This window comes from Haliotis rufescens, unplaced genomic scaffold, assembly GCF_023055435.1.
Source record: "Haliotis rufescens isolate VD_foot unplaced genomic scaffold, xgHalRufe1.0.p SCAF_14, whole genome shotgun sequence".
Lineage (NCBI taxonomy): Eukaryota > Metazoa > Mollusca > Gastropoda > Lepetellida > Haliotidae > Haliotis > Haliotis rufescens.
In genome coordinates, this window is record NW_025963824.1 from 35429242 (window position 1) to 35445466 (window position 16225).

The following is a 16225-nucleotide window of genomic DNA, read 5'->3' on the forward strand; positions in this document are numbered from 1 at the left end:
CAAGCATGGGTTGCTGAAGACCTATTAAGAACATAATTTCAAAACGAGACATTCAGTCAAATGTATGGATATAAACGTCTTTATTTACATCATCAATCAGGATGTGAGACATTCTGTCAATACACTTCAAAGTCCAACTGTTACATTATGTTATTGTCTTGATAGGGGCAGTCGGGTAGCCTTGTGGTTACGGTGTTCGCTCGTCACGTCGAAGACCCGGGTTCCATTCCCGACATGGGTACAATGTGTGAAGCCCATTTCTGGTGTCCCCCGCCGTGATACTGCTGGAACATTGCTAAAGGCGTCGTAAAACCATACTCACTCACTTTTGTTCCTCAACCCACCACACTAAGTCCCTATCCGCTTCCCTTAACCTACCTTAGTTTCTCACTCACTCACTCACTCACTATTATCTTTATATACCTATTTATACTTTTACCATCAGTTGGGACGTTTTAAGCCAATTGACCAATGACTAATTTAATAATATAACTTCTGAATCAAACGCTGCTACAGATGACAGAAGGTGCATCATTCGCTGTACATGTGTTCATGCATAAGAGATGCCTGCATCCGATACGAATATAGAACCGTGAAGATCCGGGGTAGGACTTTAGCAACCAATACTTGCCATAAAAGGCGACTATGCTTGTCGTAAGAGGCGACTATGCTTGTCGTAAGAGGCGACTAACGGGATCGGGTGGTCAGGCTCGCTGACTTGGTTGATGCATGTCATCGATCCGAAATGCTTGGATCGATGCTCATAATGTCCGTCACGGGATTGTTTGGTCCAGACTCGGTTATTTACAGACCGCAGTCATATAGCTGGAATATTGCTGAGTGCGGCGTTAAACAACAAACAAACAATAGCAAAATAAAGACTTGTAAAGAGACACGGGTTCCCAGGCTGGTACGCCCAGTAATGGCGCACGGTCATATATTATTGGATTTATGAACAAAACGTGCGCTTTAGTAATACGACAGTAATTGTGTGATGGTGAAATATTTGGCTTTTTTACGTTCTGCGACAAGTGCTGTTTAACCTTCAACGGGGCTCTAAGACGGGCTCTTTGCAATGTTGAGGAAGCCTTGATATATCTCATCTCAATATCATCTTCACTACCCCCCCTCTCTCCTTCTCCCCCACCCCCCTCTCCTTCTCCCCCCACCCCCCTCTCCTTCTCCCCCACCCGTCACGACACATACCACTTCATGTTGTCACTGATGGCGTTATATCACTTGAACTCTGGTCGACATTACCGGGCACACTTCAGTCATCTTCAGACACCGTGGACGGTGTATTGCCCTTACGTAACTACAGCCCACGGCTAAATGTTCTATTACATTTTTGATAGGATGACAACCGATCGTGATTGAGGGCATATGAAATTAAGGTAGGTTAAGGGAGACGGATAGGTTGAGGAACAGGAGCGAGCTGTAAGCAATATTCCAGCAATATCACGGCGGGGGACACAAGAAATGGGCTTCACACATTGTACCTATGTGGGGAATATCGAAGTCAGGTCTTAGGCGTGACGAGCGAGCGCTTAGCCACTAGATGACCCACCGTCACTTGAGGATAGGAGTGAATAGAGTATTTGGGGTTAACGCCGCTTTGAACATGTTTCAAGTTATTTCACGGCGTGTCAGCTTAATGTTGGAGGAAAGCCCGAAGTGATGCAGTCTCAGACGTTTACCACTTCGGTGAAACCCACGAGCACGGGTATGATGCTGACAAACCTAGAAACATATAAGGTCGATTCTGGATTGGAACCCACAATCATATGTTCCTGGCACGCCAAAGGGACGCAATGCTTGTTGTAGAGGTAGGAATGATACTTGGGTAAGCTGAGGTGGTAGGGAATGATAGCAGCTGGGAGCGGTACAACAAACGACACTGGGTCACGCAAACAAGTGAGTGATGTAAGGAACAACGCGTCACGATGACTCACAATCAGCCAATGATAAGTCTGATCCACCGATCTAATTTAGTGGCGTCGTACGACCTGTGGCACGAGTGAGTGAGTGAGTGAGTATGGTCTTACGCCGTTTTTAGCAATATTCCAGCAACATCACGGCGGGGGACAGACACCAGACACCAGATCCAATAATGGGGATCTAACCCGAGGCTTGCAGCGCTCGTGCGGCCATGTGTATAGTCAACACAATATTTGCGCATGCGTGTATGGCTCCGAATAGCAGGTGCACCTCACTATGTATATATGATATTGCCAGGATATCGGGCGACACATATCAAGATTTCCTTCTCAGTTAAGGCCTTGGATGAGCATGGATGGATCAGGGTGTTGGAAATGTCACAATGTTTATGTCATTATTACCCCAAAGAGCTAAAAATTGTTGCCAGCAAATGTGGTTAAAAAATAAGAAATACCATGTATGCATATAAAATAATCTACGTTTATAACGTTCCGGGAGAGAACAGGTCTTCAGCAACCCATGCTTGCCGTAAAAGGTGACTATGCTTGTCGTAAAAAGCGACTAACGGGATCAGGTGGTCAGGCTCGCTGACTTGGTTGATGCATGTCATCGATCCCAATTGCGTGGATCGATGCTCATGATATCTGGATTGTCTGGTCCAGACTCGATTATTTACAGACCGCCGTCATACAGCTGGAATATTGCTGAGGGCGGCGTTAAACAACAAACCAGCCAACCAGCCAACCAGCCAACCAACCAACCAGCCAACCAACCAGCCAACCAACCAGCCAACGTTTATAACGAACACCCATATAACGAACTGACCGATATAACGAACTTATTTTTGGTCTCGGCCAACTGCTGTGTATATGTTGTATATGCTTATAAAACGAACTACGATTAAAACGCACTAGAATTAGCGGCCCCTTTTAGTTCGTTATAACCGTAGTTTACTGTACCTATTCTCAGTTTATACTAGAATAATATCTAGCATACCTCACTTAAAAAGGATTCGAGCCTCACTTGCTCAACTGAGAGCAGTTTCTTATGATTTAAAGAATTTTGAAGGCATGTTTCAAAATCTATGTATATCTTGTAACCAGACACTGTGTATCATGGTACATGTATGTGTGAGAAAACTCTATCATCAATTACAAAACAAATATATTCCAAAGAAGTTTACATCTTATCCAAATATCAGCTTGTTTTGCATGCTCAAGACAAACTCAACCGCTCCGTTTATACAAAATATTGCATTGTACATCCATCATGAATTGTTAGTTTGAAGACACGCGCATACCTTGTAAATATGTTGAACTATGGGGCTAGGGGCTTAGTGTTCCATGAATAAACGATGTCAGACAGGACTAAAATCACAGCAATTACCTCACCGTGCACGTGACAAACACATTGGGTTACAACTGTATTCTTATGCTGGCTCTGAATATCTGCACAGCATTCGCAGAGACCAAACACATAACGATACAGTGTTGTTTACAGCAGGCACACGCTTCAGGAAGCATCGACACGGAATCAGAGTGTTCCTCGCTGAATGTGAGCCAGGAAAGACGAGATGTATTTCTTTTGCCTCAATTACGTTAATTGTGCCGCTATTTCGGGGAAATACTTTACCTTGTGCAATTTTAACTGACGTTCATTGACCATTTACAATCCAGTAAGAATCACTTCCCTTGCTGTGGCCGTTTTTTTGCTCGTTGTAGGTTTCCGATTCTCACGTGGACATAGATTTATGAGTTCATTACATGCAGGGGCAGTGCGTGGCGGCGCGGGAAGTGACATGTACAATCTGTTCATGGTTAGCCTGTCACAGAGATGTCAGGGATCGGAACACGTGATGAGTAAATATGGTTTTCAGTTGACAATAATTCACCACATCTGTCACACCCCGCTCTATAACATTACTTTCCCCGTTGCATACTTCCTGGTACGACGTCAACATGAGAACAGCGCGAATTGTCGTGTCAAATACGAATCATAGAACCTGATTAAGCATCAGAACTGTTATCAGGAATGGTTCTAATTATTGGGGAGTTGAATTTCTGAGTGTCGTCGTGTAGCAACATAACACTTTGCTAAACATGATATTCAAATTCATTTAGTAATACAAACAGCAAAATGATATACCCCAAGATATAAGTTGTGACAGCAATATTATGTCATAATAATTCCTTCCTATTATTAATTTGACGTGCCAGTTTTCAAAGTGATATACCACGCAATTCCGTTTTCTTTGTCCCACTTGTATTGTCAGGTGAATAATTGACTTGCCGTTGCATGTGTTTACAGGTGAAACCTATGTGGCAGGATACACTCACCTTTTCGCGAACACCTGGTGTTATGTCTATTTGACAGTGATTCAAACCGTGAAGATCCGGGGTAGAAAAGGTCTTCAGCAACCAATGCTTGCCTTGAGATCCGTGAAGATCCGGGATAGATTTATTATTATAGTTCTTCAGCAGCCCATGCTTGCCTTGAGCCCCGTGCAGATCCGGGATAGAATAGTTCTTCAGCAGCCCATGCTTGCCTTGACAGGCGACTATGCTTGTCGAAAGAGGCGACTAACGGGATCGGGTGGACAGACGAGCTAACTGGTTGATGCATGTCATCGTATCCCAATTGTGTAGATCGATGCTTATGCTGTCAGTCACTGGATTGTCTGATCCAGACTCGATTTTATGTCTGTCATATAGCTTTAACCAACAAACACACAACTGGTAGTGATTCCTAAACACATGGTAGTGGCCATGGTAGTGATTCCTAAACACATGGTAGTGGCCATGGTAGTGATTCCTAAACACATGGTAGTGATTCCTAAACACATGGTAGTGGCCAAAAGTACAATTGACTCTGCTTTTAGCAAAGATTTATTATGATTATTGAATTAGTTTTGTCGATTTTATTTCATGTCATAAGTCTGAATTTGGTTTTGTTTGTTTAAAATTAGGTTTAAAGAGTAACATTATATACTTTCAATGAACAAGCTATCCTCTTTCCCACGAATGCTTAGATCTCGAATCACAAATCCGGCTACGATGCCGGTGAAAAGAAACAGAAATAACCCTGAAAATAGAATTATAGGCTAAAATCATATAAAAAAGCCTCTCCACACGACTGCACTTATTAATACACGGCTAAATCCTTGAGGGGGCATATGTCGGAAAGTGTGTCCTTGTACCACGGTTTAACATCAATGCCAACTCGAGACCATTTACCGAGCGACTCATTTCATCTTCACTAGTGATAAAGGCTTCTTTTACATGGACCTGATAATGTTTCCCTAACAGCAAGTCTCGAGTTCAATCCTAATAAATACCCGGCGTGGTATGGCGCCACCAGTGGGCCCGCGCGAGACTCTATTGACAAGCCGAAAGCTTAGCGAAGATTACTTCTCTTTCTACGAAGACTCGAGCGGATATGTGAACAGTTTCGTGTCAACAGAAGAGTTCGTTTTTGAGGCACAGACAAACTATCTGACGGGTTAAGAATCGTATTAAAAGTGTTTAATACCATTATTGCCGAGTTTTAGCAGAAGAGTAAATTACTTCGACATTAACCAAACACTTGGTTCTCCTCAGGTTGAAATCCCGCTTGGTCCAATGTTATTAGTCGGCAGGGAAATCGCATTTCTCGACGGTCGCGCTGTTGTCTTTCCAGAACGTCATTTGGGAGCACAAATACTCGCAGACACGGTTCTCGTGCCGGGATCTCTTTAAATGGCATAGGATTGACATTAGGATGAGACACTCGAATTGAGACACGGACCTTTTGCTTCCAGATTAGCCAGTGGCTTCATACTGAGACACGTTTTGAAGGCACTATGTGTTTTTGAAATTGGAATTGAATAGTTAACATTTTGCTGATGTCATGAACTTTTGTGCTGGTAAAGAAAATGTATTAAATTTTGCAGATTATATCAATATGGAATCGTTTAAAATCATTTTTTATCGGAACGAATGTGTCTCCCTGGTTACGCCTGTTAAAACATAATAATCTATTGCGTTTTTATATCAAAAGTCCAATATTTATGTTTTGTCAATTTTCAGAATAAGGCGGTCAACTTTGTTCATACTTGAACAAGCAAAACGCAAGAATTCCTAAATTTGATATATATAAAATAAAATGACCATCTTTCTCTGCGCTGGTCGAATGTACATGATTTCAAATGGAAGGGCACTCCCCGCACAGGTGTGAGTTAAATATATACTTTCTGAAGAAATGACCATGAAGCTGTTCATGTGCAGGGAGTCGGACTATCAACCTTTCAGGGACAGCCTCGCTTTTACTGCGTTTATTTAACTGTGCGGCGATTGGGAATAACATTTAACATAACTATTTGAAGTCATGAGTTTAGTGCCAATAGATATCTGCATCTGTAACTCGTTGAACTGTGACCGTTATGAATCGTGTGTAAGCTTAAAGCCTCGTCTGAATATACGAAAAAAACAAGTATAAAACACCTTCCAGGAGCGTTTGCGATCCTGCCCCGATGCCGATGGTTCGCCATCGTGAAGCTGTTTCTAAAACATGTCTGTTAAATGACCTTGAAGAAAGGTGACTTCCAACAGAAAATGTCAAAGGTCATTTAACGCACTCTCGTGCGTCAACATTTTATCCCGGCAAACTGACGGGTAATAAAATCATTTTATTTCCATGGAATAATTATACAAAACGACCAAACCTTTAACTCGTGTATCAGCACTTTCTCGGGAGCACTGTTACATTTATGTAACACGGCAATAACATTACCACACGTCAATTTCAGTTATGAGATGCCAATCTCAAAATGTAATATAAACTCTTTTCTGTCAATCAAGATATTGACATCTTCATTTGTAACGTCATCAAGGGACATCAACACATATTTCGCCGGGCTGGCTCTCGCTATAAAAGGCTTGATTTCAAAGGCAGGACACCGCATGGTCGATTGATGCCCATTTCAGATCCGTTTCGGAACGTCAAACCGCAACAGGAAGTCTTAACAAGCTAACGTATTGAAATGTACATCTCATGTCGAAGTAATTCGCATGTCAATATCAGCAAATGTAACAACTCGGTCAAGGGAGAAAATATTCTAATGGTATGAGAAACGTTCTTCGATTTCATTTTTTAAGAGGAAGATTTTTACAGATTTAGGATTAATGGAATTACAAAAGCTGATAGAGAACCGATAGTTGTAACTTTCAGATACTTGTGGAAGTTGTTAAGACAGCTATAGATTTTAACAATGTTTTAGGAAGCATTAAACACGTCGTGACCTGTATTGGAATTGAAGGAGTGTTCTTGTTTTTGTAGAACAATTCACGATTTCTGTTCATTTGTTAGCCAACCTCTGCCAGGGCTAGATCTTTGGAGAAATTTACACATAACCAGTCGAAACGAATAGCGCTTTAAGGGACGACTTTCAGGAATTCAGTTGTTCTCGCTTGAATTCTTTGTTCCTTGCTGTTGACAAAACTACTAACAACAAAACCCATGCAGTCGTTTGAATCAATTCAATCTTTCAATTTGATTATTGTAGTTTCATTTCAGCTACAACAAATGAAAGAGAACTATTGTATTAACTCTTGTATTAACTATTGTATCAAAGATTCTGTTCCACGCCGCAAACAAACGCGCCCTAGCATATTGATGTGGTGACTTGGTGAATACGTTGGAACTACACTACTGAACACACGAACTCACCTCTTATGTGTGCGAAATGTCTGCGATACCAGGTGCGGTGCCTCTGCAGAAACTCTGCCATTTCTCAATTGTGCCCCGTCAGCTTATAGCAGAAACGTGACCGCCTCCGTGGTCTAATGGTAGAGCGTCCGCCCGGAGAGCGGAAGGTCCGGGGTTCGATCCCCGGCCGCGTCATACCAAAAGACGTTAAAAGATGGTACTTGTTGTTACCCTGTCTGGCGCTCGGCATTAAGGGATTAAAACAAGGACTGGTCGGCTCAGTCAGTATACTGTGTCTGAGTGGGATATTCATGTTAAACTGCGGCATATTATCTCAGTGTGCTAGCACTATAAAACGGCATCAGTCCGGACTAGTACAAGCAGCCACACAAACACATACACGTGCATGCACGTCGCTATATAAGTGCAATAATCTTGGACGTGACGTTAAACCCCATTTCACCCCACCACCTACATCAGAAACGTCTTGATTCCCCGCGGTAATGGCGCACTGCGGGAATATTGCGGCACGTTTCCGTAGTTGGACCGCGATAATGAGATTAATTTGATCTTTTTTTAACGATTCTATCATGGGCTGTTATTTTTTTCTTTGCAGGCAAAGAGCAAGATAATCATGCTGAAAGTACTGCGGGAGTTTCGGGGCAGGGCCCACGGAAAACAGACCACCGAGGAATCTGAGAAACTACAGGTGGCCGAGAAGGACAAAGATGTAAGTCAGATATGAGCTTTGGAGATAATTCAGTTGTTGTCCCCACCTAATATATTCACAAGCATTGTCCTTATATGGACACTGCACAAGAGTAGTGGGTTCCAATTGGCACCCTCTCCAAGACAACACAATGGAGGGACCACAGGGAGCTTGAGTCTCTGTGAGATGGGCTCTACATAGTTCATATTACAATGTTTGATCGGAAGGTAACTGTTCCTGATCGGGGGCATTTGAAAGTGAGGGAAACGGGCGAGGACGTCGGGGGGGGGGGTATGAGGAACGGGAGAGTGGGGTGGGTGTGTGTGAGGGGGGGGGGGGGGGAGTTTGGGTTGTTCAGCAGCTTACCTCCTGAGAGTTTCTAGGGCTTCGGTCCTCCCCACACTGTAGCACATGTAACACATGTGGTGTCTCTTTGGGCAAGTGACCTTGTTGGAAATGTGCCTCTGTTCACCCAGCAGTGAATGGGTACCCGGTAGGGTGGGATGGTTGTTAACCTTCCAGCGCCTCACAGGCAGCTTGGGTTGTATACAGATTAAAATAAAAAATGTAGCAAAGAGGGTTTGGGTGATCCTGGCACAGTCAGATGGTTAGGCTCATCATCAGCTCAGGGCCCTTGCCCCCTCTACATGCAGCCCAGACATCGAATGGGACTTCTCCCAGGAAGCGCTGCCTAGTCAAACCCACTCCCCTTCCCCACTCACACCATACGCACGCACGCACACACCACACACACACCCATACTGCTGATTTATTGATGAAAGCGGCGTAAAACCGAATTCAATCACTCAGTTATGCTCCATAGATATAGGTCACTGCATAGATATAGGTCAAATGACGTCATATTTCTGTGTCGCCCTGTCCGCCATGTATTGAATAATTGTAGTGTTGTTACATCCCGCGTCATTTGCTGTTCGATGTGGTCGTGCCAAGTAGATGGGGAACAGATCGAAATGTATGTATTCTGATGAACCGGTATTAATGTGCACACGCTTCAAGTTTAGAGCAGCAGGCTGGGATGCTGCTGATAACGTACGTTCACATAGAAATACATTGTCACAATGTCGAGTTATTCAACAATTTAAAAGAAATTAATCCCAAGCATATCAGATAGCATTAGAATACGTCGGTATAATATTCCACGCCATCGACCGGCAAGATTGTACACACGTACACATCATACACATGTTGGGGGTCTCCTTGTCTCACCCGCCGCCTCCGTAGTCTAGGGGTAGAGCGTCCGCCCGGAGAGTGGAAGGTCCGGAGTTCGATCCCCGGCCGCGTCATACCAAAAGACGTTAAAAGATGGTACTTGTTGTTACCCTGTCTGACACTCGGCATTAAGGGGCTAAAACAAGGACTGGTCGGAGTATACTGTGTCTGAGTGGGGTTTTAAACTGCGGCATGGTATCTCAGTGAGCTAGCACTATAAATCGGCATCAGTCCGGACTAGTACAAGCAGCCACACACACGCACACACACACACACACGTGCATGCACGTCGCTACATAAGTGCAATAATCTTGGACGCGACGTTAAACCCAATTTCACCTCACCTCACCACCTAACCTCACCTCACCTTGTCTCACCTCACCTTGTCTCACCCCACCCAAACATATACTGCCGGGCAAAAGAAAGTATACATTTGATATAAGTGAGTGAGTGAGTTGGGTTTAACGCCGCTTTTAACATTATTCCAGTTATATCACGGCGTGTCAGCTTAATGTGGGAGGAAAGCCCGAAGTGATGCAGATCTCAGACGTTTACCACTTCAGTGAAACCCACGAGCACGGGTATGGTGCTGACAAACCTAGAAACATAATCGGGGTCAACCGGGATTCGAACCCACAATCATAGGTTTCTGGCGTGTCCAGGGGACGCAACTCTGCACAGCGAATCGCGGCGCCTTAGACGACTGGGCCACCCGTGCCGCCACACTTGATATAAAGTATACAAGTTTGAACGTGGCTAAAACAGTAACAAACAAGAAATGATTATTCGATTGTGATGTTTCATTGTCCTGAAGGCCGCAAGTCTGCTGTGACTACACTCAGCCGTTTTGATAACCTTTCATTTGTAAGTTTTGTTTTGTTTTAAATCCAGTTTTTAAGTCTGTTGTTCCTACTGCCCAGTGTTTTAGATTTTTTATTTGGTCCATACATGTAGACTGATCTGGTCCATATAGGTTGATTGATCTGGTCCATATAGGTTGATTGATCTGGTCCATACAGGTAGATTGATCTGGTCCATACATGTAGATTGATCTGGTCAATACATGTAGATTGATCTGGTCCATACAGGTAGATTGATCTGGTCCATACATGCAGATTGATCTGGTCGAAACAGGTAGATTGATCTGGTCCATACAGGTAGATTGATCTGGTCCATACATGAAGATTGATCTGGTCCATACATGTAGATTGATCTGGTCCATACATGTAGATTGATCTGGTCCATACAGGTAGATTGATCTGGTCCATACATGTAGATTGATCTGGTCCATACAGGTAGATTGATCTGGTCCATACAGGTAGACTGATCTGGTCCATACAGGTAGATTGATCTGGTCAACACATGTAGATTGATCTGGTCCATACAGGTAGATTGATCTGGTCCATACATGTAGATTGATCTGGTCCATACAGGTAGATTGATCTGGTCCATACATGTAGATTGATCTGGTCCATACAGGTAGATTGATCTGGTCCATACATGTAGATTGATCTGGTCCATACAGGTAGATTGATCTGGTCCATACATGTAGATTGATCTGGTCCATACAGGAAGATTGATCTGGTCAACACATGTAGATTGATCTGGTCCATACATGTAGACTGATCTGGTCCATACATGTAGATTGATCTGGTCCATACAGGTAGATTGATCTGGTCCATACATGTAGATTGATCTGGTCCATACAGGTAGATTGATCTGGTCCATACATGTAGATTGATCTGGTCCATACAGGTAGATTGATCTGGTCCATACATGTAGATTGATCTGGTCCATACAGGAAGATTGATCTGGTCAACACATGTAGATTGATCTGGTCCATACATGTAGACTGATCTGGTCCATACATGTAGATTGATCTGGTCCATACATGTAGATTGATCTGGTCCATACAGGTAGATTGATCTGGTCCATACATGTAGATTGATCTGGTCCATACAGGTAGATTGATCTGGTCCATACAGGTAGATTGATCTGGTCCATACATGTAGATTGATCTGGTCCATACATGTAGATTGATCTGGTCCATACAGGTAGATTGATCTGGTCCATACAGGTAGATTGATCTGGTCCATACAGGTAGATTGATCTGGTCCATACAGGTAGATTGATCTGGTCCATACATGTAGATTGATCTTGTCCATACATGTAGATTGATCTGGTCCATACATGTAGATTGATCTGGTCCATACAGGTAGATTGATCTGGTCCATACAGGTAGATTGATCTGGTCCATACATGTAGATTGATCTGGTCCATACATGTAGATTGATCTGGTCCATACAGGTAGATTGATCTGGTCCATACATGTAGATTGATCTGGTCCATACATGTAGATTGATCTGGTCCTTACATGTAGATTGAGATGGTCCATACAGGTAGATTGATCTGGTCCTTACAGATAGATTGATCTCAAAATAATTCCACACAATTTTTGAATGAGTTCTTAACTAGTAACGTCTTAGTGATAAAAATATTCATATATTTTTTCCAATATATAACCTTTACCTTTGAGAGCTAATTGTTATTATCGTTTATCGTTAAGATTTCACCAGCTCGTTCAAATTGGTTGCCAAAGTGAAAAAATTACCATGACGTCACACAGCGTTTTTCTAACACATCAACTCGATAAGACTGGCTCCAGGCAATTTTAAATGTCTCTGTGATGAAATGTGTCTCAGTGATGAAATGTGTCTCAGTGATGAAATGTGTCTCAGTGATGAAATGTGTCTCAATGATGAAATGTGTCTCAGTGATGAAATATACATTGAGGAAAGTTACAGTTTTACTTCAAGTTCGTTGACAATTAATCCTTTTATTATTACATATATTTCTCTCAATAACAATTCCACTGAGTGAGGATTTGCGTGACATATAAAAGGAACACTTCGACTGAAAACCTTTCTTTGCAACATATTGAACACAAGATTTAATGAGAACGCGAGTTAAGTAGATCTTTACTCGGATCCTATGATGTTTGCGGACGGGCCGTAATGGCGCAACACAACAAAACTCCCTCCCCTATAGCCAGGAGAGACGTTGATAAGAAATTATGCCTGCTTGGAGAGCATCAAGCTGTTAATCTTGACCATATACAATCAATATAGCCGGTCTCCTCTCTTACAGGGGACGAAATGGGGCCTCAATGTAATAAAACTCCCCTGGTAAAATTACTCTAAAAGCCTTTCGCAATAAAACTCTATTAAGTTTATTTACGCTATCATACGAAACGAGAATTGCGTTACGCCAGTGTCATAGGAATTATTTAAGATGTGTTACACCCAAACTCGTAATATATGATGTCACGGTCAAGTTTCTGTGCACTTTTCCTCTAAGGATTTCGAGGTTGGGATTCTCAGCTCGGCTTGAATAGTTACAAAATTTATGCCTCTCAAAGCGACCATGCTAGTTCGGAGAGGTTCATTTGATCCGGAAATAAATCATGTTAGATTTTACATGAAAAAGCAATGAATTGAGTTTGTGTGATTCATGTATTAATAACTTCCATTCTCAAGTGGTCCGTGCACAGGATCTTACGAAGCCGATGCGAGGAATTGTTTGGAAGAAACATGGTTTTGGAATTTCTAATATTTCAAGACGTCTTGAGCCGTGTTGATTTATTTAGTTTCTAAAATGGTTTCGAGGAAGAGGTGTGATTAAGATATCAGATCAGATAGTTCGTGTCTTAATAGATATGTCAAAGGTCAGATGCAGGAAGGCCATGAGCTTATGTCGACGGTTATCTTCATATGGTTAACACTGAGTGAGCGAGTGAGTTAGATTTTACGCCGTCTTGAACAGTATTCCAGTCAGCTTGATGTGGGAGGAAAGCCCGAAGTGATGCAGGTCTCAGACGTTTACCACTTCGGTGAAACCCACGAGCACGGGTATGGTGCTGACAAACCTAGAAACATAATCGTGGCAAACCGGGATTCGAACCCACAATCATAGGTTCCTGGCGTGCCCAAGGGACGCAACTCTGCACGGCGACATATTGGTAGAACATGATGCCAGGGGGTAGCCAGTACGAATCAACTTTAAGCAAACATTGCTTTCATGAAGGTGAGGTGAGGTGAAATGGGGTTTAACGTCGCGTCCAGGATTATTGCACTTATACAGCGACGTGCATGCACGTGTGTGCGTGTGTGGCTGCTTGTACTGGTACGGACTGATGCCGATTTATAGTGCTAGCCCACTGAGATACCATGCCGCAGTTTAACATGAAAACCCCACTCAGACACAGTATACTCCGACCAGTCCTTGTTTTAGCCCCTTAATGTCGAGTGCCAGACAGGGTAACAACAAGTACCATCTTTTAACGTCTTTTGGTATGACGCGGCTGGGGATCGAACCCCGGACCTTCCGCGCGTTGTACCACTTTGCTTTCATCAAACACAATCAGGACTGAGAATATGTCTAAACCAGAGAGCATTGTTTTGACCACGCTGATCAAGGCCAGATATCTTCAAAAACTAATGCAACGACAACCAATATTTTTCAAGTGTGCGTGTCAGCCTATAAATTAACCTTAGATCATGTAACTACATGTGTAACAAACGATACAAAGAAGACACACAGACTATTTGATTTAAACTTTTTTCATTCTAGTTTTTTGGGGGGATATGGTGTGTGTGTGTGTGGGGGGGGGGGGTGTTAATGATGTTAACGTGTACAATCACTTACTTTTTGTACCTTTCGCCTTTTGTACCACACTGTCTGTTAGATGTAACTAGAACTATTACAGGGTGGCTAAGTGGTCTAGGTCGCGCCCCAGGATTCCATTTGGATTTTTGTCACCACCTTACCAGGCTAGTGGGTTCGATCAAGGTGGCCGAGCGGTCGGTTAGCCTAGTGGTTAAAGCGTTTGCCCGTCACGCCGTAGACCCGGGTTCGATTCCCGACATTCGTACAATGTGTGAAGTCCATTTCTGGTGTCCCCTGCCGTGATACTGCGGGAATATTGCTAAAAGCGGCGTAAAATTCAACTCACTCACTGCATCACTTTGGCTTCGTCTTCTGTCCCCTTGTGAGTATGCTCCATTGTCGATCACAAGTCTGTTACTACACGTTGAACTGTCCTGATATAGCTGATATTTATGTCTCCACCAGTACAGCCCATTTCACCATTTGAAGAAGGATTGAAAGCCGGATATCCTTTTGTGTTCTGAAGGCCAGGCTTTACAAGTTTTTGGTGTACACAGCTCTTGGCTCAATATTTTGCGTGAATAGATTGCACGACCAGCCATTTTTCGTTTTCGATGTGTCTCTCACATTATTGCACAGGATGGTTCCTGTCAGTGTCTGCGCTGCATCGTCCGTCATCCGTATGTGTCGTCGTGGGTGTTATGGACAATCTACTTTATAGATCATAAAGTACTTTTATTCAACGACCATTTTCTCACACCTGGAACGGGTAAACATAGAGTTGAATTCATTTTCCAACACAATGTATTTGAAAATCAGATCATAAAAAAAGAGAACCCTATCTTTGATGTTGGTCAGTTCTTCAGATATGAATAATAAAATAAATAAATAAGGCCAACGCCAGAGAGTAACCAGTCTCGACTATCCGACGAAACAGATTCCACTGGGCGTAAAAAGCAAAATAGCTATGAAAATTGTATAAAGGTATCAATGAAAATCAGTGATGACACCAGGTGTTCGTGAAAGGTTAAGCATGTCCTGCCCAACCGACAGAACCCGCCACTCACACAATTTGCATAAAAAGCTCCCGCTACGCATATAACTTGCATAAGTGAGTGAGTATGGTTTTACGCCGCTTCGAGCAATATTCCATCAATATCAGTGAGGGGACACCAGAAATGGGCTTCACACATTGTACCCATGTGAGGAATCGAACCGGGTCTTCGGCGTGACGAGCGAACGCTTTAACCACAAGGCTACCCGAACACCTCAATTTGCTCAATAAGTACCCGTCACTCACACAATTTGCATGCGAAAGATACAAATAAAAAATCCGATTTTTTTCTTCCCAGGGTTCCAAAAGTGAAAAGACGGATTCGGACGACCAGAGCTACCATGACCCCGTCCCCCCCTCCAAGATCCAGCAGGCCTCATCCCAGATGATCATCCTCCATTACTCCCCCTTCAAGGCTGTGTGGGACTGGATCATCCTTCTCCTCGTCCTCTACACCGCCGTCTTCACCCCCTACTCCGCCGCCTTCCTCCTCAACGAGGAAGAGATCAAGATGAAGCTGAACCAGGACCCCGCCACTCGGGACACCATCGCGGAGACTAGTCGCGCGGACCCGCTGGTCATCGTCGACCTCATCGTGGACTTTATGTTCATTGCGGACATTCTGATTAACTTCCGGACAACCTTTGTGGTCAATGGGGAGGTGGTCAGTGATCCGCAGAAAATTGCGATAAACTATGTGAAGGGCTGGTTCGTCATCGACGCCATTGCTGCCATACCCTTTGATCTGCTGCTGTTTGGTTCCGGCACCAGTGACGTAAGTTGTTTTGTTGTTTTGAGGGAGATGGAGACGGAGTGAGTGAGTGAGTTAGTTCTCTAGTAAAGAAAGGGTTACGAGGGCAAATCAGTGTGTGCACAGTGTTTTTGAGGTGTGAGGTCAGGTGAAACGTCGCGTCCAAGATTATTGAACTTATATAGCGACGTTCATG

At 43.4% G+C, this 16225-nt stretch overlaps 1 protein-coding gene across 6 annotated transcripts in view; it reads left to right on the forward strand.

The window, feature by feature from the left end:
- Positions 1-16225, forward strand: part of LOC124113561 (potassium voltage-gated channel subfamily H member 7-like) — a 295515-nt gene that overhangs the window by 217637 nt on the left and 61653 nt on the right. For all 6 annotated transcript variants that reach the window (XM_048395341.1, XM_048395342.1, XM_046473964.2 and 3 more), the window contains 2 exons: positions 8237-8350; positions 15577-16053. In XM_048395341.1, the coding sequence (XP_048251298.1) occupies positions 8237-8350; positions 15577-16053 (591 nt within the window). The remainder of the gene's footprint in view (positions 1-8236; positions 8351-15576; positions 16054-16225) is intronic.